The sequence below is a fragment of the Balaenoptera musculus genome, chromosome 5, assembly GCF_009873245.2.
Source record: "Balaenoptera musculus isolate JJ_BM4_2016_0621 chromosome 5, mBalMus1.pri.v3, whole genome shotgun sequence".
Lineage (NCBI taxonomy): Eukaryota > Metazoa > Chordata > Mammalia > Artiodactyla > Balaenopteridae > Balaenoptera > Balaenoptera musculus.
This window is the reverse complement of record NC_045789.1, coordinates 23,832,756-23,859,670: the sequence shown is the minus strand read 5'-3', so window position 1 is coordinate 23,859,670 and position 26,915 is coordinate 23,832,756. Positions and strand designations below refer to the sequence as shown.

General features: G+C 42.9%; 1 protein-coding gene across 3 annotated transcripts in view; it reads left to right on the top strand.

Moving 5' to 3' along the window:
* The window catches only part of TBC1D9 (TBC1 domain family member 9), a 110,574-nt gene that overhangs the window by 55,252 nt on the left and 28,407 nt on the right, over positions 1 to 26,915 (top strand). For 2 of the 3 annotated variants that reach the window (XR_005020003.1, XM_036853140.1), the window contains exons 3-11: positions 5,230 to 5,348; positions 9,728 to 9,956; positions 10,397 to 10,658; positions 12,434 to 12,641; positions 17,962 to 18,189; positions 19,074 to 19,244; positions 20,142 to 20,292; positions 24,103 to 24,317; positions 26,430 to 26,547. Coding sequence is in view for 2 of the 3 variants with exons in the window: in XM_036853140.1 (XP_036709035.1) it covers positions 5,230 to 5,348; positions 9,728 to 9,956; positions 10,397 to 10,658; positions 12,434 to 12,641; positions 17,962 to 18,189; positions 19,074 to 19,244; positions 20,142 to 20,292; positions 24,103 to 24,317; positions 26,430 to 26,547 (1,701 nt within the window). In the remaining variant the exon portion in view is untranslated. The remainder of the gene's footprint in view (positions 1 to 5,229; positions 5,349 to 9,727; positions 9,957 to 10,396; positions 10,659 to 12,433; positions 12,642 to 17,961; positions 18,190 to 19,073; positions 19,245 to 20,141; positions 20,293 to 24,102; positions 24,318 to 26,429; positions 26,548 to 26,915) is intronic. The other variant, XM_036853141.1, reaches the window with a different exon arrangement.

Sequence of the window (26,915 nt, the reverse complement as noted above, 5' to 3'; positions counted from 1 at the left end):
TCTCTGTGCTCACGAAGATAGTATGTGGCACGGTAGAATTTGAACCCAGGTGTACTTTTTTGACATCAAAGTCTGTGGTCTGAGCCATTAGGTAATAATTGTCTCCCTGATAATCAGACCCCTTATTACTGCAGAGGATCTAACCTCTATGCATACTTACCACACGTCTAAAATATGTCAGGAGGGGCTACTGTGTAGCAATTAAGAGTGTAGGTTATGGAGGCAGAAAACTCTGCATTTGATTTCATAGAAACGTGGAAACCTCAGTTTCCTCATCTATAAAAGGAGTGTAATTGGACCTACTTGTAAGATTGCTGTGAGCTTGGGTGTCTATAGTGAAAGCATGGCGCCGGGCCTTGGTTAAGCACGAATAAGTAATAGAAAACACTTCATTATCACTATTTAACCTGTTTAAAATTTTAGCTTTAGTTGGATGTGGATTTTTAAAACATGAATCTCCCTTTTGTTTCTAAAACTGTTCAAATCACCACATTTGGGGGCGTTGGATCTCTTGCCCTCTCCAAATACAAGTTTGTCCTTTTTTCTGGGTGTAGAGAGTACAGTGGTGGCTTTGTAAATCCTACAGGGACAGCAGGTGTCACTCCAGTGTATTGGGTATTGCCCTTGACTTTATTTGGTATTTAAATTTCAAAATTATCATCTTTGGGGCTAAGGTTGTATGTGGCTAAGGCCATAAAATAGATGGTTCCCTTTATTTAAGTAGCTTCAAGTGCTATTCATTTGAGGACTGGATAGCTCTGGGATCCAAGCAGCCTGTTCCAGTATCTGAAAATACTGGATTGGTTGCATTTTAATCTCTGGGAGGTTTAGTGGGTTTGTTTTGCTTTGTTTTGTTTTGTTTTCTGCTGTGTCACAAGAGGTTATTATTTTTGCTTGTACACACAAATATATACCTACCTGTGTGCATACACATACTCTTGATCGGTAGGAATTTACCATCTTAGATATTCTGGAATTCAGGTTTTTAAGTCAGTGCTGCAGTCCCAGGGCCAAATTGTATTATTATTAATCATGCATCACAAAAAAAATATCCACTGAATAGCTATCAGTGGGGCTGTAAGCCTTTGTTCTTAATCCTCAGAGGCCAGATACAATAGAATCAATTTTGTGGGTCCGTCTTAATGCTTCTTTCTTTTTATTTCAAGTGGACTTCATGTACTTTAAGGTACATCTCAAACCAGATGAGAAATTAGACTAGGCTGACTTAGTATTTTCTTTCCATCATCTTAGATAGTCTTTAAGTTTTGCCCAGGTATATGCACAGGGCCTGTGGCTGGTATTCTGAAAACAAAACAAAATGCAACCCTGCAAATGATAAAGATTCTCATTTTTCCAAAATTAATTTCTAAATACCCTTAAGCCCGTCAAGTGTTGATCTGGTTTTTCCCACAGCAGAAAGCTTTACCTTGGATTTCCTGAAGGCTTCTCATACCCAACACAGCTTTCTTTGTTGTTTCAGCTGATTGCACAGTTGGGTCAGCTTGTTTTTCCTGCTGTATCTCTGTAAATGCAGCCTTTCCAGAAAGTTGACTGCCAAATCCTTCCTTTCTCTTCTGAGCGCCTACCACATTTTGCTCAAACTGTTGGGTAAATAGACCAGCCCCCTTTTCAGAGTCGTGGCAAAAGAGCTTCCTGTTATCTCACTTTACACAATAACAAAAGGAAAATTCCAGGCTCTTAAATATGGCAGCACTTGTACTTATTTTCTTGAGAAATGAAAGAGCCATTTTTAAGGAACATTGAGGATCCCAACATGTTTCTTTTGGAGTTTCGCTGGTTCCTAAAGGGTGGTCCGGCCAAAGCGTCACTTGCTCTTGAACTGTTAGCAGGACGTTTGCTCTGTGATCTCTGAGAGGTACTGTGGACTTTTTGTTTGTTCTGGGATGAGAAGTGGACACCTGCTTTCAGAGAGAATTTTTACTCGATTGGCATCTTCAGAATGTGTCTTGTCTGCTGGGGGAGGGGATCCAGCCCTGCCTTTTAGGTATCCTCATGCTTCCCGTCTCCAGAGTCTGGAGTTTTGAACACCTGTCCTCATTTTTTGTGCATTTAGGAAAGTGTTCAGAGAATATGGTGCATTTGCACAGTAAATATAAATGTAAAACGTACATTTACATTTCTCTCCCTGGAAAGTATCTGTTGGGTATAGATCGGAATCCATAGTTAATTCTTGAAACTACCATTGGCTGATGGCATTTGTGTCTTTTTCTTTCCTCAGTTAAGATGCTAATGGTTTCTTATAATGGTATGCAAAGTTCTTCCTTATCTACACCCAAGTCTTCTGTAACTTTGGAATCTTAGATCTGGATATAACCAGAAGAAACCACTGAAACCTCTTTGGTAACATAGGAGTGGTCCCAAAGCACCCAGCAATCTGAAACAGTTGAAAACTTAAAGATACTGAGCTTTGACATCCCAGCTCCTCTCCTATACATGGGAGCTGTGAGCGGCCGGTGATGACTCCGAAAGGCCAGCCTTTTCATGTGACAGTGACAAGTGTGGGAGAAGCAACAGGAGATGGAGGGTAGCAGAGAAGCAGCACAAGCAGCAGCAGTGGGGGGAGGGGGCACTGGTGGTAATTACGGACAGAAATGTGGGGATTTACATCCCAGGCAATGAGAAGTAGAGAAAAGAGCTGGTAGTCGTGTTAGGTGGTGGCAGGTGGAGATTGTGGAAATGACGGACAGTGGGGCAGGTGAAGAGGAGGAGGTCTTGGGGCAACAGAGAAGGCAATTGAGGGGGGGAACAATGTGAGTAGTAAACCTGAACTTCGACACAAGTGTGCTGAGATGGCTACTTGAAGACAGGGATCAGCTACATAGACCTTCATGTAATAACCATGAAGATCGGAGGTATGAGTGAATGTTTGTTGAATGAGTGCATGGACGCATACACCATTTCCACCATGGCTCTGTGTGTGTGTGTGTGTGTGTGTGTGTTGGGGGTGATGGGGGGGTGGACCTATATGAATAAGCACAAAAAAACCTGAAGGCAGCGTGTGCCAAGGGGAAGGCACACCTGGTCTGCGCTGGGTCTTGTAGCCGATGGGCTTTTCTGTCCAGGATAACCAAGGAACAGCGAGGGTGACTTGTGGTTAGATCCCACCACCAGTATAGCAGGGACTCCAAGGTCAGGTACCTGATGTGATCACCTGGTAAAGGGCAGCACATGGTGGGATACCGGTCAACAGCCAGACCGCCCCGGCTGAGCCAAGGGATGCGTGCAAACCAGCCTCTGGAAGGCACATCTGCGATCAACATAGGCAGGGGCGGAGGAGAAGCAAAATCAGAGGCTGGGAATTGTGCCCAGTGGGTCTGCAGAAGTCCTGCAGTCCCGCGGGTGGCCGGAAGGGCCTCTGTCCTGAGGTGTGAACATCTGACTGTTGCCAGTAGGTACAGATGGGACGGCGGATGGAGGGCACGTGGCTGGCATTCACTCTGGACTGGGCCCTGTATGACAGCCAGTCACAGCTGGTGATGGGAGTGACCTGTTTACAGACAAGGAAGGGTGCAATATGCTTTAGAAAATTCTCCAATCCCTATTTAAAATTTTAAAGTCTAAAATGTTTAAAGCTCTCTGGCTGACTCATTCCCTAACTATCCCAAATGGGCATTGTACTTTGCGTCTGAGCAGTGTTTTCTACTTTCCAAAGTGTATCTATAGACATTATTCCGCGTGATTTTTTACAACGTTGCTCTGATATGAGTAAGGGGTTGGGTATTTTTATCTGTCTCCATGTTACATGTAAAGAGTCTGAGACAGAGCGAGATGAAGCAAACTGTCTAAAGGCACCCAACTGGCTGGTGGCAGAGAAGGAGGGGGACCCAGGTACCCTGAGTTCTACCTCTTGCCATGACAACGTAGTACTGAGTCATCGATTGCTTTTCCATGTGATTGACTATGGCCCCGAAAGAGTGAGCCATGGAAAGTGCCTGTGAAGAGCTCCAGACAATCTCTTCTTTCGTGTTTCCGTAGGGCTGCCTCTCCCCTCAGAAATTTCCTCTTCATCCTCTACAGAAGCATTCCATGTAGGCAATTTTTGGTGTTTAGGCTTAAAGTAAAAGAAAATGAATGTGGGCTTGGTTTGGTTCGGTTTGGTTTTTTCTTTCCTCGATCAGCGGATCTGAAAGCCCTCAAGCCTGCCTCTTATTCTCCAAGAGATTTTCCTTCTCCTCCTCGCAATTCTGAGTATCATTGTGGACACATTTGTACCTTCGACCTTTCCCAGTCAGGAACGACAGTGAGATTCTGAGAGATATTGAATTGCTGGTGACGAAGAACAGAGAGAAGCCATTTTTAAGAAATCAATTAAAAGATAACTTGGAAATCTAAGGAGACATCTGAAGGGGTGAATCATTCTTTAATTCTGAATTTATGTATATGATATGGATGATTTCTAACACACTGTTCTTCTGCAGGATCATTAATGATCCCAGAGCAAGAAAAAAAAATTTTTTTAAGGAAGGCAATTTATTACAGTGTCTTGACAAACACGTTGTGTTGGCATCCCTGTCATGCCCTGCATTTGTGAGCAGAGAGCAGGGTGCCAGGTTATCTATGCTTACGAGGCTGAGGTTCTTTCAGTTTAGAAGTTGCCAGGCGAGGTGACTTATGCTTCTGCTTTCTGATTTGGATGGAGGCTATGAGGATGACCTCATCCCATTACAATTCAGGGCAACTGTGCTGCTGGGAGCCGGGCTGCTATTCCCTAGCGATAGTCCATTTTCACATCTCATTCATAATTGAAGGGAGTGAGGATCATTTTTTGCCCATTATAGGAGGTGGTTACGTCAGCTCTCCAGTGACATACCAGAACCCTCATACTGTTGCAACTTAACAGCTGTAACCTAGTATCCTACAAGATCTGCATTACCCTGAAAAGTGCAGGTCCTCGGGGGAGAAAAGGGGATAGGGCTAAACCCAGAAAGTGAACAGGAGAAACGTTGCTGCTTCTACTCTGAAAGACTGTCCAAAAAGTTTCCGGACTCACGTGATCAGACGTGACCATAACACAGTACTTACTCTTTGGGCTTCTACATCCTTCAACATCTTCTGTGTGTCCCTTCTGAAGGAGAGAAAGCGTTTGAAGGCAGAGCTGGTGGGAGCAGTATTCTCCTTTCATGGCACTGCATGTGGATGAAATGAGCCTGGTTTTTAAAGTATCTTTTACTGGCTGACATTTATTATTATCGTTTTACATTCGTACAGGTGGTTCCAGAAAAGAAATCACCGAACACTGGGAATGGCTTGAGCAGAATCTGCTGCAGACACTTTCCATCTTTGAAAATGAGAACGATATCACCACATTTGTGAGAGGAAAAATACAGGTAGTGGTTTATTAACATGGAATCTTTTTTTTTTTAAAAACCTTTTCGCTGGAAAGAATTTCAAACTTACAGAAAAGTTGCAAAAATAAAAATTGTATAAAACACACCTGTAGACCCTTTACCCATATTTCCCTGTTGTTAACAATTTATCCCATTTACTTTATTATTTGTAGGCTCCATTACTCTATTTTAGAGGAATTTCCCCCAGATGCTTCAGTGTATATTTCTAAGAACAGAGCTCTTCTATTAAATAACAACACAGTGTTAACAACAGTTATCGCCTGCAGTAAATTTAATATGAATACTATAATAGTTGGCACATATTCCAATTTTGTTAAATGACCCAATAATGTCATGTATAGCATTTTTTTCCATTCCAGTGCAAGATCCAGTCTAGGAAGCTATTGGATTAGTTTTTTGTCTCCTTCAGTCTGGATCATTCAATTGCCTTTCTTTGTCTTTTATGACATTACTGTTTCTAAGTGTATGGTTCTGTTTTTTTAATAGGACGTTTTTCATTTGGGGTTTTGTCAGATGTCCCTGTATGATTTGCTTCAGATTATGCATTCCTGGATGGGACACTTCGTAAGTGATCCTGTGTCCTTTCCAGAGTGTCTTTTCTGGAGGCACCTGACACCCGTCCACCACCCATTGGTGATATAAACCCATCAAAGTGCTAGCCAGTTTCTCCCCTGTAGGTTACTAATTTTACCCTTGCAATTTTCTGTAGGAAGACACTTTAAGGCTCCACAAATATCCTGCTGTTTATCAACATTTCTCCCTTGCTTTAGCATTCATCAGTGATTTTTTTTGTTGAACCAATCTTTGTTGTGATGGTTTACAAAATGACGATTTTCCAACTCCAGTGTTCCCTCACATTTACTAGTTGGCACTTCCACTCTAAGCAAGAGCCCTCCCTCTATTTACCTTTTTATCTGTTTATTATTGATATGGACTTGTGGCTTCCTGTGTTTTTCAGTAGCTTCTGTTTCATTGCTGGGCTTATTTTGGTACTCACCCTCTCCCAGATTTGGCTAGAGCCCCTATCAATTGCCTCCTTTTCTAAGTAAGATAAAATACTGAAACATTCATTATATTTTTAAAATTTTTTTTATTTTTTATTTTTTTATTTTTTTATTTTTATTTTTTTTATTTTTTATTTATTTATTATTTTTGGCTGCATTGGGTCTTCGTTGCTGTGCGCAGGCTTTCTCTAGTTGCGGCGAGCAGGGTCTACTCTTTCTTGCGGTGCATGGGCTTCTCATTGCGGTGGCTTCTCTTGTTGCGGAGCATGGGCTCTAGGCATGTGGGCTTCAGTAGTTGTGGCACGTGGGTAGTTGTGGCTCATGGGCTCTAGAGCGCAGGCTCAGTAGTTGTGGCGCACGGGCTTAGTTGCTCCGTGGCATGTGGGATCTTCCCGGACCAGGGCTGACACGTGTGCCCCTGCACTGGCAGGCAGATTCTTAACTACTGCACCACCAGGGAAGCCCTACCCTTTTAATAATCTTTTATTAAATGTCTTTTAGTTGCTAGATACTGGTGGTAAAAACTGTTCGAGGCATTATATTTGTTTTTGAAATGTATATTTAGTGGTCGAGGGACATATAAACAAAATACTTTCAGCCAACATATAAAGAGAACACAGAGATGAGAATGCTAGTCCTCATTTGGGATTGGGTTAGTTTCACAGAGGATGTTTACACTGAGCCTGGATAGGTTGATTTGTGCAGATCGAGAAAGGGGTTTTATGGCATGAGATGCAGATTGGACTTTTTCCCTCTTACACTGATAGCCTGTGGACATTTTAAAGGTGGGAATGCGTGTAGCCATACAAAATATATCACAGTGTGGAAAGATGCCTGATGGCATGCCAGTTGCAAAGCCATTGTGATAATTCCTGAACTATGTAAAGGGGCTAAAGTTGGCTTCTTATTAGAAGAATAGGCTGGAGACTTGTCTTGGGTTGTGTTTGCTGTTATGGTTGTTGTTTACATAGTCTGTTTTTTACTAGAATTGAATGGTGATGGAGATAATGGAAGACTAAAGCCCTCCTTCCCCTCCCTCCCGCCATCACTCCTTAGTACCACAACTGCTGGCAACTAGGGTGGAAGGTCTGGCAGTGAAAATAAAATTCAGGACATTATATGTATTGAAAAATAAATTTCAATACATCAGGCAGAGAGAATCAAAAGTACTTAATGTGAGGAAGGACAGTCATAGCTGGGAGAAGGATTCATAAGGAGGTGGGAATTAGACCAGACTTTGAGACTAGGTAGGATTAGTGAAACAGACAACAGTCTGATTCTAGATTTTAGGCACTCAGAATGGCAGGACCGCAGGCAAGAAGGTGGAAAAGCACAAAAATGACACATTCAGGCCCTGAGTGTACCTTAGGCTGACTGAGGCAGAAGAAAACAATTGGGAATCTTGTCAGATGTAGTACAGTGAGAGCAAAGGTTGCAGTGTTGGTTGGATCAACAACGTGCATGGTATAGAATTTTAGATTTTATATGGTGATTATAGGGAAACAGAATTTTGATAATAAGAATTTTGTAGTTTTTTAATAAGTTTTATGAAGATAAATTTATGAGGAGCATCCAGCATATACTGGGAGCCTAAGAGCCCAAAGGCAGGAATTCTAGGTGTGAGGCAATTGCAGTTTTCTATCCTTGGAATACAGAGGGCTCAGTCATGTCAAGGAGAACCTGAGAAGTTGCCCAAATTCACACAGACATGCAGTGACACCTTTGGGATCGAAACCCAAGACTTTCATGCTCAAAAGCTCATGCTTTTCTAGCTACCTTGTGATCAGAGAAAATGGAGATGAGGTGAGAGGTATTTGGTGATTACAAAGTCAAGGTGGAGTTCCAAGGAGCGTTTTCTGTCAAGGGATATAGGTAGAAGCCATTTTTCAGGGAATTATGAAGGAACTGAGTAACAATGAAACAGCCTCTCAAGCTACTATAATGATTAAATAGCAGATTAAGCCAGTCACATGCCGTGCATATATTTTATTTCCTGTGCAACTGACTAAAAGTTGTGTGTCTACTATAATTTTTGCTCCAATATTCACCCCATTTCTGCTCAGATGGTGGCTTGTTCCTTTTATCTATGTTGCCTGATGTTATTCATGGCCCTGAGACAGTGGGTCTGTGGCCAGTGTCAGTTAGTGGCATGTGTTTTGGTCTTTCTTCCTCTCTTTCCATTCATGATGAAATTTCATTGAGTTTTTGTTTTTGCTTTTTTATTTATTTGGCTGTGCTGGGTCTTAGTTGCCGCATGCAGGATCTAGTTCCCTGACCAGGGATCGAACTCGGGCCCCCTGCATTGGGAGCGTGAAATCTTAACCACTGGGGCACCAGGGAAGTGCCAATGTCATTCTTTTATTTATTTATTTATTTTTAAAATATTTATTTATTTATTTATTTATTGGCTGCATTGGGTCTTAGTTGCTTAGTTGTAGCACACAGGATCTTTCGTTGCAGTGCGAGGGCTCCAGAACGCATGGGCTCAGTAGTTGCAGCACGCGGGCTTAGTTGCCCTGCAGCACGTGAGATCTTAGTTCCCTGACCAGGGATCGAACCTGAGTCCCCTGCATTGGAAGACGGATCCTTTTTTTTTTTTTTTTTTTAATTTATTTTATTTTTGGCTGCATTGGGTCTTCGTTGTTGTGTGTGGGCTTTCTCTAGTTGCAGCAAGCGGGGGCTACTCTTCGTTGCAGTGCAAGGGCTTCTCATTGCGGTGGCTTCTCTTGTTGTGGAGCACGGGCTCTAGGTGCGCGGGCTTCAGCAGTTGTGGCTCGCAGGCTCTAGATCACAGGCTCAGTAGTTGTAGCACACAGGCTTAGTTGCTCTGCGACATGTGGGATCTTCCTAGACCAGAGCTCAAACCCATGTCCCCTGCATTGGCAGGTGGATTCTTAACCACTGTGCCAGCAGGGAAGCCCTGGAAGGCGGATTCTTAACCCCTGGACCACCAGGGAAGTCCCTCATTGAGTTTTTGAGAAAGGCAGACTTTGGTTGACCTTTGGGATAAGTCTATCATGATAAGCTAGGAAAGGTAGTAGAACTACCAAAATCTTTTCATCTCCTCATTTGTAAAAGAAAACTATGGGCTTCATTCTAAGTGAACTTAAAAAAAAGGTTAGTACCAATAAACAGATATTAAAATCTATATTGCTCTTTAGAAATCTTTTAGTACATAAATGCTGCTTGTTAATTGGCTTAGAATTGGGGAGTTGGCTTTGAAAATAATTCGATTTTTTTAAACTCTAGCCTTAGAAATTTTTCGTTCCTTTCCAATTATGTACAAGATATGAGAAAAAGCAGCTCTAGTCATAGTGATACCAGTTGTGTGTTTTGTGCTTTATCGCTTCTTAGGGCATCATTGCAGAGTATAACAAAATCAATGATGTGAAGGAAGATGATGACACAGAGAAGTTCAAGGAAGCCATTGTGAAATTCCATCGGCTGTTTGGAATGCCTGAGGAAGAGAAACTCGTCAACTATTACTCTTGCAGCTACTGGAAGGGGAAGGTTCCCCGACAGGGTTGGATGTACCTCAGTATTAACCACCTTTGCTTTTATTCTTTTCTGATGGGAAGGGAAGGTGAGTTCTCTAGAATTTCAGAGGGAAGCTTTTGAAAGCCTCCTGAGGTTTGCCTGCCCTGAACGCATAAACCACATCCAAACATCAACAATAATAAATCTGTAGTTGTAACTGAGCCAGCACTATTTTGTGATGACTTAACAATTGAATCCAATCATTTTTGGCTCAATGGTTGTAACGAAATTAGTTATGAAGTAGTAAAGATTCACCAAAGGTATAATTCATTTAGTAGACATGGGCTTAAATCCGTAATAATTGTTAACTCAGAAATTTCGTGGTCCAGATTTGTCTGTTGAAACTAACAAACAGAACAATGATAAATATGGGCATATAAACTCAAGGGAGGTCAGTGAAATTGGGGGGCGGGGTTGTTAGTTTCCAGTATCTTGAAAGGATTTTGAGCAGCTGTGTGTTGACCCAGCCTTGTTGCCTGTGCTCAGCCAAGCTGGTCATCCGGTGGGCGGACATCACTCAGCTCGAGAAGAACGCCACGCTGCTGCTGCCTGACATGATCAAAGTGAACACGAGGTCCAGCGAGCATTTCTTCTCTGTTTTCCTCAACATCAATGAGACCTTCAAGTTAATGGAGCAGCTCGCCAACATCGCCATGAGGCAACTCTTAGACAATGAGGGGTTTGAACAAGATCGATCCCTGCCTAAACTGAAAAAGAAATCTCCTAAAAAAGTGTCTGCTCTAAAACGGTAGGTGTCAGAGACTTAGAGTCTTTTACAGGCTTTAGAAGCAAGAAACACATCTGTTCCTTTATGAAAGTTAACCTTTTCTGAACAACTTCAAGGGTTCAGAACAGTTTTCCAGGTACAGATACAAAACAGAAAAAGACTACCCAAGGCACTCCCAGTTCATGAAGTGAGGCAGACACGACCAGCTCCAGTACAATGGGATGGGACCTCTTCTGTTCCTATGAGCAGAGCGCCATGAGCACACACATGGGGAGACGGGCAGAGTGTGTAGGAAAGACCTCTCAGCAGAGCTGCTTGGAGCTGGGCTCTCAAGACATGGTAGACATTACTCATTCAGAGTCAGTAGGATGGATATTTCAGGCAGAGGGAATAACATGATGGGAGAAGCACAAGGGAAGAGCACAGAGGGAAGTTAGTCCATCACATGTGTGAAAGGTGACTGGGCATGAGATGAAGCGAGGCTGCAGAGAGACCTGAAAGTCTGGATCTGGGCTAGAGAGAAGGCGAGGGAAAAGTTGGTGCTCTAAAGTGTGACGGTATGCATGGAATTACCCCTAACTGAGGTGGGGATGAGGGAAGGAAGAGTGTGTCCAAGAGATATGAGGGCTCAGTTTTGATCGTGTTGAGTTGAGTTGCCTGGAGGACATCGAACTGGAATTGGCAATCATTGCCATACAGCTGGTACCTGACAAGAAGTCACTGCAATTAAAACGCCTTTGGTGATTTGAGACATGTTTTGATAGAGTGACAAGAGGATGTGTTGCTGCAGTAGGTTGAATAGCACGTGAAAGGCAAGGCAAGGGCGTTAGGACAATATGGATTGCTTTTTCAAGAAATTCAGTGGTAAAGGAGGGGGCTTGCTCATTTTAGAATGAAAAAGATTTGACCAGAGGTTGGTATGAAGTAGGCAGATGGGAAGAGTTTGTTGGTGAGGGGTAAGTGCAGGGACAGAAGGGAGCATGGAGATAAAGCTAGAAGAAAATGAATAATTTAAAAAGTGACATCTCATAGGACATGGAAAAGGATGCTTATGTGTGCTGATACATCTCCCTTTGAAACAGGAAAGGAAGTAGGATGAGATGAGGATGGCATTGGTTTTGGAGATAGGAGGGAGGGAATTGGAGGGCCTGTCTTTGCCCTGTGAAGCCAGAAACTGGATCGTCAGGGGGCTGAAGTAGCATAAACGCTTGAGCAAAGAGGTTTAAATAACTGCCATGATGAACAGGAAAAAGGAACTCATTAGGGAAAAGATCATAGTTACCTGAGGACCCAGATGAGGTTAGATACTCTGGTTGTCCTGGAGGTGGGTCGTTCCTGTGTTTTGGGCAGTTTTATTGTCTACTCAGTGTGAACAGTGCGAGTCAGCAGATTCACGTGGCTTGCGTGTATTTGCATTAGGTCGTTCTTAAAAGATAAGGCCCCGAGAGTGGCTCTGGATGAGTCATGGATAAATGTACTCATCTCTTAAGAAATTACTGTATTCTTTTAGAAGGAGAATTATTTCCTGTCCAGGCCTTGTTTTCCTAAGATCCTTTGACATTCACAGACACTGATTGCAAAATGGCTACACAAGGGACCTAAATATATTAAAATAATTTCATTATGCTTTTGGGTCATAGTTTGGAGTTAACGCCAGTAGAAAGCCAAGAAGGTAGGAATAAGTCTCACAAGATGGAGGAGGGGAAAGATGGACTGGGGAACCTCCATTGCCGCATCATTTAGAGGTACTGAAACTTTTATTTTGTGTGGGGTGAGTTATTTTTGTTGCTTTCCAGCGATCTGGATGCCAGGGCAAAGAGTGAGAGATACCGTGCACTTTTCCGGCTGCCCAAAGATGAAAAATTAGATGGCCACACAGACTGCACCCTCTGGACTCCATTCAACAAAATGCACATTTTGGGGCAGATGTTTGTGTCCACAAACTACATCTGCTTTACCAGCAAGGAGGAAAACCTGTGCAGCCTCATTATCCCACTCCGAGAGGTAAGTGGCAGGTGAAAATGGATCTTCTAGGGTATTTTAAGAGTTTTACTGGTAATACTTTTCTGTGTATCTTTTACCAGCAGTGAGTTGGCTTTTAACCATAGGTGAGTGTTCATAATTCTTTGGTGGAATCTGCCACTCTTTTATTTGTTGTTATGGAGTGACCATGGGACCTGCGAGATATTTTCTTCCAGAGACAGCCTGGTATTTTAGAATGTAGATTTCATTCTTGTTCAGGTAAGGTGAAGCCAACAGAGCAGGAGATGACTGTCATTGAAAAGATTGCTTGTTATACTCACGGATTCCACTAGGGGGGGCACGCCATGCCGTGGGGACCACGCAGGGAAGCACCAGGGTGAGTCAGCCGGCAGAGGAGCAGGGGAAAACATGGGCAAGAGCCTTTATTGTGGTTTCCATGGGAAGAAACAGGCGAGGCAGGGTAAGCAGGCTTAGGATTGGCAAGTTGAATAATTTTGGCAGGCTCCAGGGCAGAGGGCCTATCCCTCGTTGTCTAGTACCTGGCCCTGGGGTGATGAGGGCAGGTCAATGTGGCCCTGAGTGTGAGAGCAGATATAGGAGGTCACTGGGGTATGGGCTTGGATTGGTTGGTTTGCCTATAAAAGGCCTGCTCACAGGTGAGTCCTTTACTATCTCCAGGAGTTGGCTAACTCTGGGTCAAAAAGGCCCCAAGATGTGAAAACATCAAATACAGAAGCTAGAAAATGTAGTTACTACACCTGACTCACAGCCTGAGCAGCTTGGTCTTTAGAGGAGACAGTCTAGGTTGTGAATCAGAAAGCCAAGTGTTCAGATCTGTCCGGTTTGTCGATTCCTTGCCTTAGAACCACTGGGACCGCTGGCCACAGTGGCAGATTCCTGAGCCCACCCCAGATCTTCTGGATCTCTGCAAGTTTTGGAGTCTGTATTTTAATAGAGTGCCAGGCTGATGCCTATAGACAGTGAAGATTAAGAAACATTATTATTGTATCTGGGGTGGAGGTGGGTTCTGTCGTGTCCTCACAGTGATAGATTATTCTGGTACTTGTATGGAAGCCTTGCTGTTTGGGGTTGAGAAGGGACTCAAAGTTAGGATGTCAAGGGCTGGCAGACCCGCAGTTTCTGACCTGGTAACTTTCAACCTACTCTGGTCCTTTTCTAGAAATTAAGACGTTTAGAAGCTTTGGCTATTTAATCAAGATTGACCCTTTATTAAGATTCTCTATAGTAAAGGATTCAAGTTTCCTTCTGCCTTCTTTTCTTTTTTTAAAAAAAAATCATTTATATATGCAAATTTTCTTTTTTTTTCTTGTTTCGAAAATATTGCATCATTATCACAGAAAATTTGTAAAAATACAAATAAAAAGAAAACAAAATTCAGTACTAGTCCCATCCTTCAAAGACGACCATGTTAACATTCTGCTGTACAGCTTTTCAGGCTTTCTATACATTGCTGTGTATATGTCATTTATATTATTTAGATATAAAACATAAAGAATTTTTATTTTTTCTTAATTACCTTAACAGTGGGCGTACACTAAACTTTTCCCCATATCATAAAATATTCTTTTACAATGTAACTTTTAGTGACTGCATATTATTCCATTAATGGATATGTATAACTTATTTCTTCTTTTTAGGTTACCTGTGCTTGGACCTTTGCATTCTTTTTCGTTTTCTCCCAATTATATGTATAATTTTCCTTAATTGATAAATTCCTAGAAGTTTAACTGGTGGATCAAAAAGAGTGCAAAATGTTAAGCAATTGAAAAATCTAGTTCTCCTTCTTATAGGGTGAGCTAACTGGTATTATAACACATTTGGAGGCCAGGAATTGTTGGGAGTGAATTCTGAGATGGATAATTCATCCGGACTTACAATTGGCTCTGAAAGGCATTTCATGACTTTTTCCAGCAAACTTTGTCTTAGGGAGTTACTAAACTCTGTGTGTGTGTGTGTGTATGTGTGTGTGTGTGTGTGGTGTAATTGACATAACATATTAGTTTCAGGTGAACAAAGTAGTGATTTGATATTTGTATATATTATAGAATGATCACCACAATAAGTCCAGTTAACATCTATCACCATATGTAGTAACAAGGCTTCCACTAAATATGTTCTTCATCAAGTACTGCCTGAACATAGTAAAGCAGAGTGACCTGGACTGGCTAGGGAAACCCATCCTGGGATTAAGAATGTACCGTGAATGTGTCATTTATGAATCTGAGTGAGTCATCACTCTGTTTATCCAGAGAGAACTCAGGAGCAGAGAGGGGCTGGGAGCTGCTGTCCAGACGTCTTATCTCCTGTTCCCCACCTCCCGGTTTGGTCCAGGCGCTCTGTGTACGTTTTAGTGTGATTGATAATAGGATGGTGAGAGTTTGGGGGAAGTGAGAGAGTAGAGGTTAATGTCCTCAGCCCATCTTCTGCTTGCTAGTTTTCCCCAACAGGCAATAGGGCAAAGATCATTCAGTCACATTTCAGGGTAAGTCAGAAGAGGGACAATGGTAGAGGTAGCATTTAAAAATAAAGTGTGTTGTGGTTGGAGGATGCAGCTTTAAAGAAATGCTCAATGAGCCAGCAGTGCCCTGTCCTTTAACCTGATGGATCGCTGAGGTATATTCATGGTCAATCCCGAACCTCGACTAATGGAAGAAGCAAAGGACTTAATGTAATTTTTATTACCTCTAGGTATGATAATGACAGAAAAACACTAGGACGAGGCTCCCACCCTCCGTCCGGGTCTGTCTGAGTAGAGATGGTGTCTCTGTGAACTGAGTTAAGCTGATTCGTCAGCAGAAACCTCCATGGGAACACTGCATCCTCCTTGGAACGGCTACTTTTAGGATTGTGTAGACTAGGAATTGTTGTTCTATTTAATTTTTTCTAAATAAGTAGAAATACTGACTGGAGATTGTTAATATATATTCTACATACAGACTTAAGGTAGACCAAATCGATACATGTTAAATATTTACACAGAATCTTATTGCTGTAGATTTTATAGAAATTACTGAGGCAGCAAAGCAGGAGGATAAAGTGAAGTGATCAAGGTCCCCATTAGAGATTCCAGATGAAGTCTCTCTTTTCTTTCAATTATAAATTACCTTGTAAGTGTTCTGTATGACACACCAAGATTTGATTAAATTTGATCTATTTTAAACGCTACTGAAACTACGCTACAGCAGAACTTTTTTTTTTTTTTTTTTTTTTTTATGGCTGTGTTGGGTCTTCGTTTCTGTGCGAGGGCTTTCTCTAGTTGCGGCAAGTGGGGGCCGCTCTTCATCGCGGTGCGCGGGCCTCTCACTATCGCGGCCTCTCTTGTTGCAGAGCACAGGCTCCAGACGCGCGGGCTCAGTAGTTGTGGCTCACGGGCCTAGTTGCTCCACGGCATGTGGGATCTTCCCAGACCAGGGCTTGAACCCGTGTCCCCTGCATTGGCAGGCAGATTCTCAACCACTGCGCCACCAAGGAAGCCCCAATTTGATCTATTTTATAACCCAAGTTGGTAACTAAAACATGTCTCATTATTCTGTAGAATACTCGGATATAGCTGTTGCCTGTTCCTGGTGGCACAAAGCTTATGGGGTAGAATTCTACTAGAACTCATTTGCCAGTGAAAAATAGGTTGTAACCCGTGGGAACCTTCCTAGGTTTTCTGAGGGTGCTTTCTTGCTGTCTCTGTATTCATGATCCTGCCAGATACAGGACTTTGCACTTTGACTTCATCACGATGCACGTGATGTCTGTGTTTTAGGCACAGAACTTGAACCTTTCATTCTCTTGACATCTGTCATTTAATCGCAGACGCCTGGTGACTAAAAGAATCAGAAAAAATCTACTGAGAGAAAAGGAAGTTTTCATCAGTCTTTTAAAATAAGCATTGTTTAACACATGTCTGAAGTGTCATGGGAAAATCCTTTTTATGGTAAAGAAGTTGGGTTTTTTCCCCCAATTTCTCTAGCTTCTTTTGCATTGGGAGAAAAAAACACTTTTATGTTCAACTCCAGGTATCTTGGAGATTCCTTTTAAAAAGTTTAAATATATATCTAACTTGTACATATTTATGAAGTCTGAGAACAGAAGACAGGTCCTGCAGTTTTTCCCTTTATGGACCCCAGTAATACCTGTTTGCACTTGGGACCATGCAACTTTTTAGGCAATTCCAAGAAGTTCCTTAGCCTTGAAGGGGAGAAAAGTTTTTAAAGTTCTGCTTGGGAGGAAATGTATTTCACATGAAAATGCTGATGAAGAGGTTGAAGTTGAACCTGTCTAGACTGCTTACATGTGGAAATGAAGAAGGGAAAGAAACTTAACTCTACAGAGTCAGAGCTGCTGCAAATAAACCATTTATCTAGGGCTGGCCTTGAGATTTTCTTCCTAATGTGCTAAAGAAAAAAGTTGTAATGCATTTATCCTAGTTTCCAGTTGATGAAAATCCTATTATAAACCACCAAATATATGTCGTCATTTCAAAACTAAAACACATGCCCCTCTTTCCTACTTTTCTCCTGACGTGGTAGACTTACTTCACCACACATGCTATGCATGCGTGCGCGCGTGCGCGCGCACACACACACACACACACACACACACACACAGAGTCAGCCAATGCAGATAGGGTTGCAGTTAAGCTGTTTAAGTCATGTCTGTTCAGAATCGAGCCTTTAAAACTTTGAAGTGGTAAGAGGTGAGGGATGCAAAGCCCTGGAGTCTAAATGAGACGTTTGAAGGATTGGTGGTGTTTTGAAAGCCATCCCCACATTAAGCTGGTAAAAGGACCCAGTGTCATCGGTTGTTTCTGTCTCTTACAGATGAAGCAACAGCTAGGAGTCCTCCCTCTTATGGTTCCATGAAATTTTAATGAAAATCAAAGAATTCCTTTACGACAAGGTTTCTCAACCTTGGCACTATTGGCATCTTGGGCCGGACTTTGTTGGGGGCGGGCTGTCCTGGGTCCTGTGCACTGCAAGATGTTTAGCAGTATCCCTTCCTCTACCTATGAGATGCCAGTGGTGCCCTCCACTTGTGACTACTAGAAGTGCCTCTAGATGTTGCCAAATGTCTCCTGGGGGGCAAAAATCACTCTCGATTTATAACTACTAATTTAGAAAGACCAGCAAGATGATTCCAGCTCCAGTTTGATTTGTTATGAGCTGTTTTATTTTATTGGAACAGGGCTAAAGAATCTCAACTTGCCTCAATAAAATAGAGGAGGTTTCTACAGAGATTTAAAAGTGTTGTGTTCTTTCCAGTGCTGCTAAGAGGTTGCTGTCGGATAATCCCTGGAAAGTAATACTCTTGGTGTCCTGTTTCTTTTCAGGTGACGATTGTAGAAAAGGCAGACAGCTCCAGCGTGCTCCCCAGTCCTTTATCCATCAGCACCAAGAACAGGATGACGTTCCTGTTTGCCAATTTGAGAGACAGAGACTTTCTAGTGCAGAGGATCTCTGATTTCCTGCAACAGACGACCTCCAAAATATACTCGGACAAAGAGTTTGCAGGAAGCTACAACAGTTCAGATGATGAGGTCTGTGGAAGGCATCTGCAGGTGTTTTGGCTCATCTTATTACTCTTCCCCGGGGGTGTTCACCTCCCTGTCTGTTAGTTTGATCTTGAAGCTTTGCAGCTGTGCTAAGATGAACCACCTACTCTGATGTCCAGAGCAGTATCTCATTTAAATCTCATGGAGTTTATGTTTGGGATCATAGAGCCGGACAGAACCTTAGAGATCACCTGGTCTAACCCTCTTCTTTCACTGTTGAAAACATTATTAAGTAATTTGTCCTGGTTACATAGCAAGTGACTCTGGTCTATATAAGTGACCTTGTTGGGAATGGTACAGAGGTCACTCAAAACTGAAATACAACATCATTATGATGATTTTATGATGATAAAATACAAATTATATCCCGATTGAATTAGGCCCTAGACATCCAGGGAAACTGGGGCCCTGAAAGATATGTAATTAGCTCAAGTGATAGAGCAACTTGCTAGCAGCTAAAATACATTGCAAAAATGGTGAGCTCATGAGTAACATCCCTGCCCCTGTCTCCCTGCTCCAAGCTTCTGTAAGCATTTCTGAGGCACCAGAAACTAGAGAGGAGGTGAGGGAGGTGGTCCCATGAGCAGCTGATTCAACCACATCATGCTTTGCATGCATACTAATCAGAGAGACACGTGGCCAACCAGTTTGTTGTAAAAATGCGTCTAAACTACAGAGGAAACCTATTCTGGGCGTTGAAGCTCTGTGGCCCATGACCCCATCCAATCCCCATCAAAGTGCTGGCTTGCTGCCTTTCTCCTGTTTTGTCACGTCACAAGAGACCTCTTGGGAACCATGACGTAGCTCTTGGTGTCCGTCCAGAGGACGCTGAAGAAGTAGATTCTGTAGCCAAAATGGTTGCAGCATCTTGTTGCTCTCTGCATCGGCAGGTGTATTCTCGGCCCAGCAGCCTCGTTTCCTCCAGTCCCCAGAGAAGCACGAGCTCTGATGCTGACGGTGAGCGCCAGTTTAACCTCAATGGCAACAGCATCCCCACGGCCACACAGACCCTGATGACCATGTATCGGCGGCGGTCTCCCGAGGAGTTCAACCCGAAGTTGGTGGGTGCCGCCTCCTCTTGCCCAGAACTTTCTATATTAGAAAGATAACGTTTAAAAAATCTTTTCGGATAAAAGTAAACTCATCAATATGTCAATAGATATTTTCCTACAAGTAAAGGATATTTTGTTGAAGAAGCACAAATGACATATAAATATAACATATAATGACATGGTTATATGTCATTGGGTTTCAGAGTGGCTTCATCGTGGAAGGAGATGAGTTATAGAGGGTACAGCTGACATTTTTTGGTCTTGTTTTTAACTATGGTATAAGTCAGCCAACAAATAAGTACATAATGTCTCAGGCCACGTTTAAATAACATCCACTGTTTCGATCTTTTTAAATAAAAGTAAACTCATCAATATGTCAATAGATATTTTCCTACAAGTAAAGGATATTTTGTTGAAGAAGCACAAATGACATACAAATATAACATATAATGACATGGTTATATGTCACTGGGTTTCAGAGTGGCTTCATCATGGAAGGAGACGAGTTATAGAGGGTACAGCTGACATTTTTTGGTCTTGTTTTTAACTATTGTATAAGTCAGCCAACAAATAAGTACATAATGTCTCAGGCCACGTTTAAATAACATCCACTGTTTCACTTGGAGGTATAGACATAAAGCCATAAATATCATTTGCATTCTGCTGACTCATCTCAGGTAAGTACAATTCTGACCCTAGGCCAGAAAATTTCATGGCAGATCCACGGGCATACATGTGTCCTATCTGGGAAGGACTCAAGAAAATCTGAGTTCTTTGTTCTCATGAGTTCTGTCCAGAACTTAACTGCTCCATTCACCAGGGAAAATGTTCTAACCTTCCATCGAACTTGTCCTAACCATTGTCGAAGTACTTTGGGATGTAGTGATGCTTCATTATCCCTTTCAGGCCAAAGAGTTTTTGAAAGAGCAAGCCTGGAAGATTCACTTTGCTGAGTACGGGCAAGGGATTTGCATGTACCGCACGGAAAAGACACGGGACCTGGTGCTGAAGGGCGTCCCCGAGAGCATGCGCGGGGAGCTCTGGCTGCTACTGTCAGGTATGGCCGGGCTCGGGGTGGGAGCACTGGGGACCCCGGGGCTGCCCTTCCGCCTTCCATCGTGCCTCAGGGCTCTTTCAAATATGTAACCTCCTGATTCAGTGCTAGATCGCAGTTCCTTGCCAGAGTGTTGAATTCCCTCAGTAAAAATACAGGACACATATTCAACAGACCAGATGTTGAAGACACCATCCCTCGAGTCCTCATAACCTCTTCTATTCCTTCACTACCTCTATTTAGGATAAAATGGAGACTGAAGAAAGAGTATAATTCTTTGTGATTTTTGGAGTCCTTTTTCTCCTTTCCCAGCTGTGTCAGCTTCGTTGAGGATGTTTAAGTGTGGCACTCCGTCAGAGTCTTCGTTGGGATGGGGAAGAGGGTAGAAATGAAGGAATAGAAGAAGCTTCTCCTTGATTTTTGCCACCTCTTGAATTTGCTGGTTATCACTGGAGACCGGGAAGAGAGGCCAGAATCAGCCCTGGGAACGAAAGCCTTCCTGGATCATACACTCCAAGCTGGAGATGCCGGGAAGGACAGAAGGGGACGTGTCCTGGACCCATGGGAAAGCTGTGTCCATCCTCATTGGCCCCACTGCCAGGCTCATGCCCAAATACAACACCGTCAGGTTAAACCTTTGAGCCCTGCTACAGAAGCCAGAGGTCCTTCGGGCTAAGCCCATCATTCCTTCCTCCCAGCCTAAACATCCAGTGTATGCCAGGGATCTATTCTGTCACAAACATCAGAGCATTCCTTTGGGTGTCACCAGTCTTTAATATATAAATCAGTTACTTTACCTGGTTAGAAGCTTGAAATGTAACCGTCTTAAATAGGCCCATGTGAAAAATTTTATTTGAATGTGAGGTGGTCTGACACAAGTACTATTATCAAAACCTTTTATTTTAAAAATGACATTAAAATTAAAAGCATAGTTACCAGACTTACAAGAAAACCTTTGGGAAAAAGAAAAACCTGTAGCTCTTTCTAAAAGTGGATATAAATGGCAATTGCCTATAATGAGATATATTATATCTCAGAAGTAGGGGGATAGAATCCTGAAAAATAATTGGTTTTATCTGTTTCATGTAAAACTAGTTTGTTCTATCCTCATTTACACGTCTTGTTTTTCATTTGCTTTACGTAGAGCAGCCATAGCTCCTCATTTAGAAACCCAAATTTGAGTCAAATCATTTCTAGCTACCAATCCAGCCCAAGAAGATCCTTACCATCCAGGCTGCTGTCTTCCTTGTGTGCGGCCAACAGGTCACCTTGACAACCTGATTCAGATCGCTGACAGAGTAAACAAAAAATTCCATTTTCATTTTATTCAAATTGGAAGTTATTTACAGCCACATTTTAGATGAAAATGAAACACATTAGCCGCCGGGGAAACAGCCTACGACAGTCCACAGCCTTGTTATAGAGACACATTCAGAGTTAGACCCAGCGTTTTCTTTAACTGTGGTGGGCTATGTGAGGCCAAAGGGTATTGTGGTCTACACACCATCTCTGTTGGGTAGAGAACTGAGCCCATATTTCCACCCAGTGCACAGGGCATGGGGCCCATTTGGAGGCCAGCCCACCCACGGGGAGAGCCCAGCCCCCAGCAGGGGAGCCCCGCCTGGGTCCTGCCCTGCTTCCCATAACTCTTAGGACCCCTGTACCAGGGCCTGGCTCGCTGTACCCACTGAAGTGAGGTGCAGGCCAGACGGCAAGAAGTCCTTGCAAATCTCCCTTGAGAAGAGAGCCAAAGCCAATGTTAAGTTGCCGTCAGCCAGACTGCCTTTCCAGGGCAAGTGTGAGTGATGAGGCTGGCTCTCTGGGTGACCACCTGTGGCAAGGACTGGGTCAGCCCAGGGGTCTAATTTCTAATCAGTGAAACACAGATCAGTTTACCCTGTCATTAAATACGTGTGTGTGTGTGTATAGTGTGTATATATATACATATATATATTTAACATATATGTACCTATTCATTATATAATATGTACATATATGTATGTGTATTTTTATCTGTATATATTTATATATATGTGTATGTATATATAATTTATACTTACGTAAATTATATTTAACTAGATTTAGATTCAAATGTTTGCATCCAGAGTTTTTCTGCCTTTTTTTTTTTTTTTTAAACTTTGTTCTCATAGAATTTTTTTTTTGTTTTTGTAATTTTTGGCTGTGTTGGGTCTTCGTTTCTGTGCGAGGGCTTTCTCCAGTTACGGCGAGCGGGGCCCACTCTTCATCGCGGTGCGCGGGCCTCTCACTGTTGTGGCCTCTCTTGTTGCGGAGCACAGGCTCCAGACGCGCAGGCTCAGTAGTTGTGGCTCACGGGCCTAGTTGCTCCGCGGCATGTGGTCCTCCCAGACCAGGGCTCGAAACCGTGTCCCCTGCATTGGCAGGCAGACTCTCAACCACTGCGCCACCAGGGAAGCCCCTTTTCTGCCTTTAAGAATCATAAAATGCAAATCTCTCACAGCAGTGCTTCTCACCCACCTCTCCGTCCTCGCCCCCAGCACTGAGGAGCTCCCCTCCATAGCAGAAGCTCGTCACTGCCGGGGATACCCTCCCCGCCCCCTGCAATGCTAGAACTCCTCCGTGTATCCTAATATCTCCTCTTACTCTTCAGTATGACTGTTTGTGAGCCCTTCGAAGCTTATGCTTTAGCAAACAGTTTTCAAACTTATTTTGAGAAGCAGACCCTCCTTTTTCAAGTGAAATCCTAAGGAAAACCCCAATAAAATACAAGCAAAGCTGCTTGGTTGAGGGAGGGCTGAGGCGGGTGAGGCCTCAGTTCGGCTTTCTCTGCCCACCTCCCTTTTTTTCTCTGAGCAGCCTCTCAGGATTGTCTGTGGAAGTTCCTTGGAACACAGTTTTTAGGTTGGAAACCTCTATCTTAGGGAGGTTTTTTTTTTTTAATTCATCATTATTATTTTTTTTATTGAAGTATAGTTGATTGTGTTAGTTTCAGGTATACAGCATAGAGATTCAGTTATCTTTTTTATGATTTTTTTCATTAAGGTTATTACAAGGTATTGAATATAGTTCCCTGTACTGTACAGTAAATCCTTGTTGCTTATTTATTTTATGTATAGTAGTTTGTTAATCCCATCCTCTTAATTTGTCCCTCCCCCATTCCCTCTCCCCTTTGGTAACCATAAGTTTGTTTTCTATGTCTGTGAGTCTGTTTCTGTATTGCATATACATTCATTTGTATTATTTTTTAGATTCCACGTATAAGTGATATCATATAGTATAGGGAGTGTTTTTTTTTTTTTTAATTTATTTTTGGCTGTGTTGGGTCTTCGTTGCTGCATGCGGGCTTTTCTCTAGTTGTGGCGAGTGGGGGCTACTCTTTGTTGCAGTGCGTGGGCTTCTTATTGTGGTGGCTTCTCTTGTTGTGGAGCATGGGCTCTAGGCAGGCAGGCTTCAGTAGTTGTGGCTCATGGGCTCAGTAGTTGTGGCGCATGGACTTAGTTGCTCCGTGGCATGTGGGATCTTCCTGGACCAGGGCTCGAACCCGTGTCCCCTGCATTAGCAGGCGGATTCTCAACCACTGCGCCACCAGGGAGGCCCCTGTAGGGAGGTTTTTAAACAGCCTCTTACTATGGAGTGAGAAGAGGGAAGGAGGACAGAAGTGAATTTACAATCTCGCCGTGATTGCAACGGACACGTTATCATGGGATTTCATAATTATCTCGCAAGTGTCCTTTGAGGGGAAGGAAGGTGAAGAGTCTGGGTCAGTCAGCTGTGGTTACAGACCAAGGGCGGGGCTTCCACTTTCTGATGTTGCGTCTGTTGGGTATTTCCCAGGTGCTATCAACGAGAAGGCCACGCATCCCGGGTACTATGAAGACCTCGTGGAGAAGTCCATGGGGAAGTACAACCTCGCCACGGAGGAGATTGAGAGGGACCTGCACCGCTCCCTCCCAGAACACCCAGCTTTCCAGAACGAAATGGGCATCGCCGCTCTGAGGAGAGTCTTAACGGCTTATGCTTTTCGAAATCCTAACATAGGGTATTGCCAGGTGAATGTCACAGAGGGGTGAGACTTTAAAAAAATGTTTTATTAGCCAGTAAGTAATGAGAAAGGCGTTATGGCTAAGAGAACTATTACTGCACCAGGGTCTCTCGACCTTGGTACTGTTGACATTGTGGACTGAATAATTCTTTGTGTGGGACGGTCCTGTGCTTTGTAGGATGTTTAATAACAATCCTGTTGAGTAACATGTTTAATAGCATCTACCCACTAAACGCCAGTGGAACTCCCCAACTGTGACAACTAAAATGTCTGTAGACGTTGACAAATGTCTCTCAGAGAGCAAAATCTCCCTGAGCTGAGAACCACTGCGCTGAGGTTCTCAGCCAGGAGACAAGAGTGCCCTTTCTGGATCCACCACCGTCTGGTGACCTAGCTGGTCACTAGCTGTTCCTGAGCATGCCTGGGCACCAGGCCTGGATTCTAGGTTCCACAGTGCCCCTGCTCTGCATCTCCTAAGCAACTAATGTCCTTGAGAATGTAACTTTTATATGCTATGGTTATATTTTAAGGCACTTTAAAATAAATGCTTAATTCAGTATAAAAAAATGTTGCCCATATCCCCGCTACAATTATCTCTTATACTAGGTACAGATACCACAAATTGGGAAGCTCTGAGATAATGTCCTTAGATTTACAGGCCACATACATACTCAGAGAGACCTTCCCTGACCATCTAGCTAAAAGATAAAGCAGGCTTAATTCCTTTACACCTCTACACAAACATACACACACACATACACACACACACACAGAGCACAGGTCTCCCTGTACCACATTTTATCTTTCTGATAGCACTTAATTTAAATATACATCCAAATTGATTAATCAACCTTTACGTCTTTATTCTCTCTCTCTGACCCCAGCATTTATGCCCTGTGAGACTTGTCACCGCTGTGTACCCCCTTCCCCAATGTTTAGTCCAGAGCCTGTTACCAAGTAGACCCTCAAAAGAACTTACCTTGACCAAATGACTAAGGAACTAACCATGACCATGATCGTGGGCTAGGCAGGTTAATTGTCAAGTAGAATTTTACTAATGATTTCACTTGGGAAGCTATTGAGTAAGGCTTACAAGAAAGAGCCTATTAGACCAAAATTCCTTTTATTTATTTATTTTTAATTAATTAATTTATTTTTGGCTGAGTTGGGTCTTCATTGCTGCGCACGGGCTCAGTAGTTGTGGCTCACCGGCTCTAGAGCACAGGCTCAGTAGTTGTGGCGCACGGGCTTAGTTGCCCCACGGCATGTGGGATCTTCCCGGACCAGGGCTCAAACCCGTGTCCCCCGCATTGGCAGGTGGATTCTTAACCACTGCGCCACCAGGGAGGTCCCCAAAATTCCTTTTTTGACATTTATATTGTTGAAGCCTGATGAACACTTACTGGTTTCTAGAAGATCAAAAGAAGTACAGGAGTGACTTCCCTTCTAATATAATAGAGTTCATATGTATCTTTTGATCTTCCTCTTTTTAATTAAGAGGACATTAAAGTAGTTGAGCCTTGAGTGGTTGTGAGCTATCTGATAATATCTTTTAATAAAGTAGGTTACTTTAGAATAAAATCCCTGTTACTTATCACTACCATCCTTATCCAGATGGAAATAATGGGCAAGGACTCCAACTTTGAAAGGTTTCATTGTTCCCCGAGGAGAGCCTCAAGCCATGTGTACTTGGTTTAGACACAATTATGGAAGATTAAAAAGGAAATAGTTACTTCACTGAATTAAGGATTTAAAACACCGAGATTTTTAACAGGTTAGAAGCTTTGTCAAATAGCCTTTGGACAAAGCTTTTTTGAATGAGGGTTTGCGTGCATTGGGGCCTCAGCCCTTGGTGAATATTGGTGTTCACGGAGGCTCTCAACAGTTAACAAGCTCAAGGACTAAGGGCTTTAACATTTTTAAAGGGTTGGAAAGAAGACAAAACTTGGAAGAATATGTGTGTGTACTTGCAAAGCCTTTAAAAGTTTATTATCTGTTTTTTTACGGAAAAAGTATGCTGGACCCTGTGGGACTAACTCAGTCATTTTTCAGGTTAACAAAATTGTTTGTATGTTAAAATGTAAAATGTGTTTGATGACATCTTCTTTCATCCCTTTAGGCCATGAACATTGTCACATCAGTGCTGCTGCTTTATGCCAAAGAGGAGGAAGCTTTCTGGTTGCTGGTGGCTTTGTGTGAACGCATGCTTCCTGATTACTACAACACCAGGGTGGTTGGTAAGTGAGGATGCAGTTAACATTTTAACCCTTATCTCATCAGGAAAATGTTTCTAGAACCGGGATACCAGCTGGAACCCCATTTCCAGTCACCATTGGTCAAAAGAGTTTCAGACTACTGCAGCTTTCTAAGATGCGAACGAGAGGGCTTGAATCAATATAGATTATACACAAAGGAGCCCCATGGAGCTTCTCCCCATGGAGAGAATACACGTGTCTCACTCTTTTAGAAAACACTCAATGTGGGTGTCAGTCTGTGCCATGTGAGAGCTACACCAAGCACACAGATCATCAGCCCAAAAAGGTTTAACAATTCTTTCATGAAGAGCATGGAATCTATGGAAAGCAGAAGTATTCAAAAAAGGAGT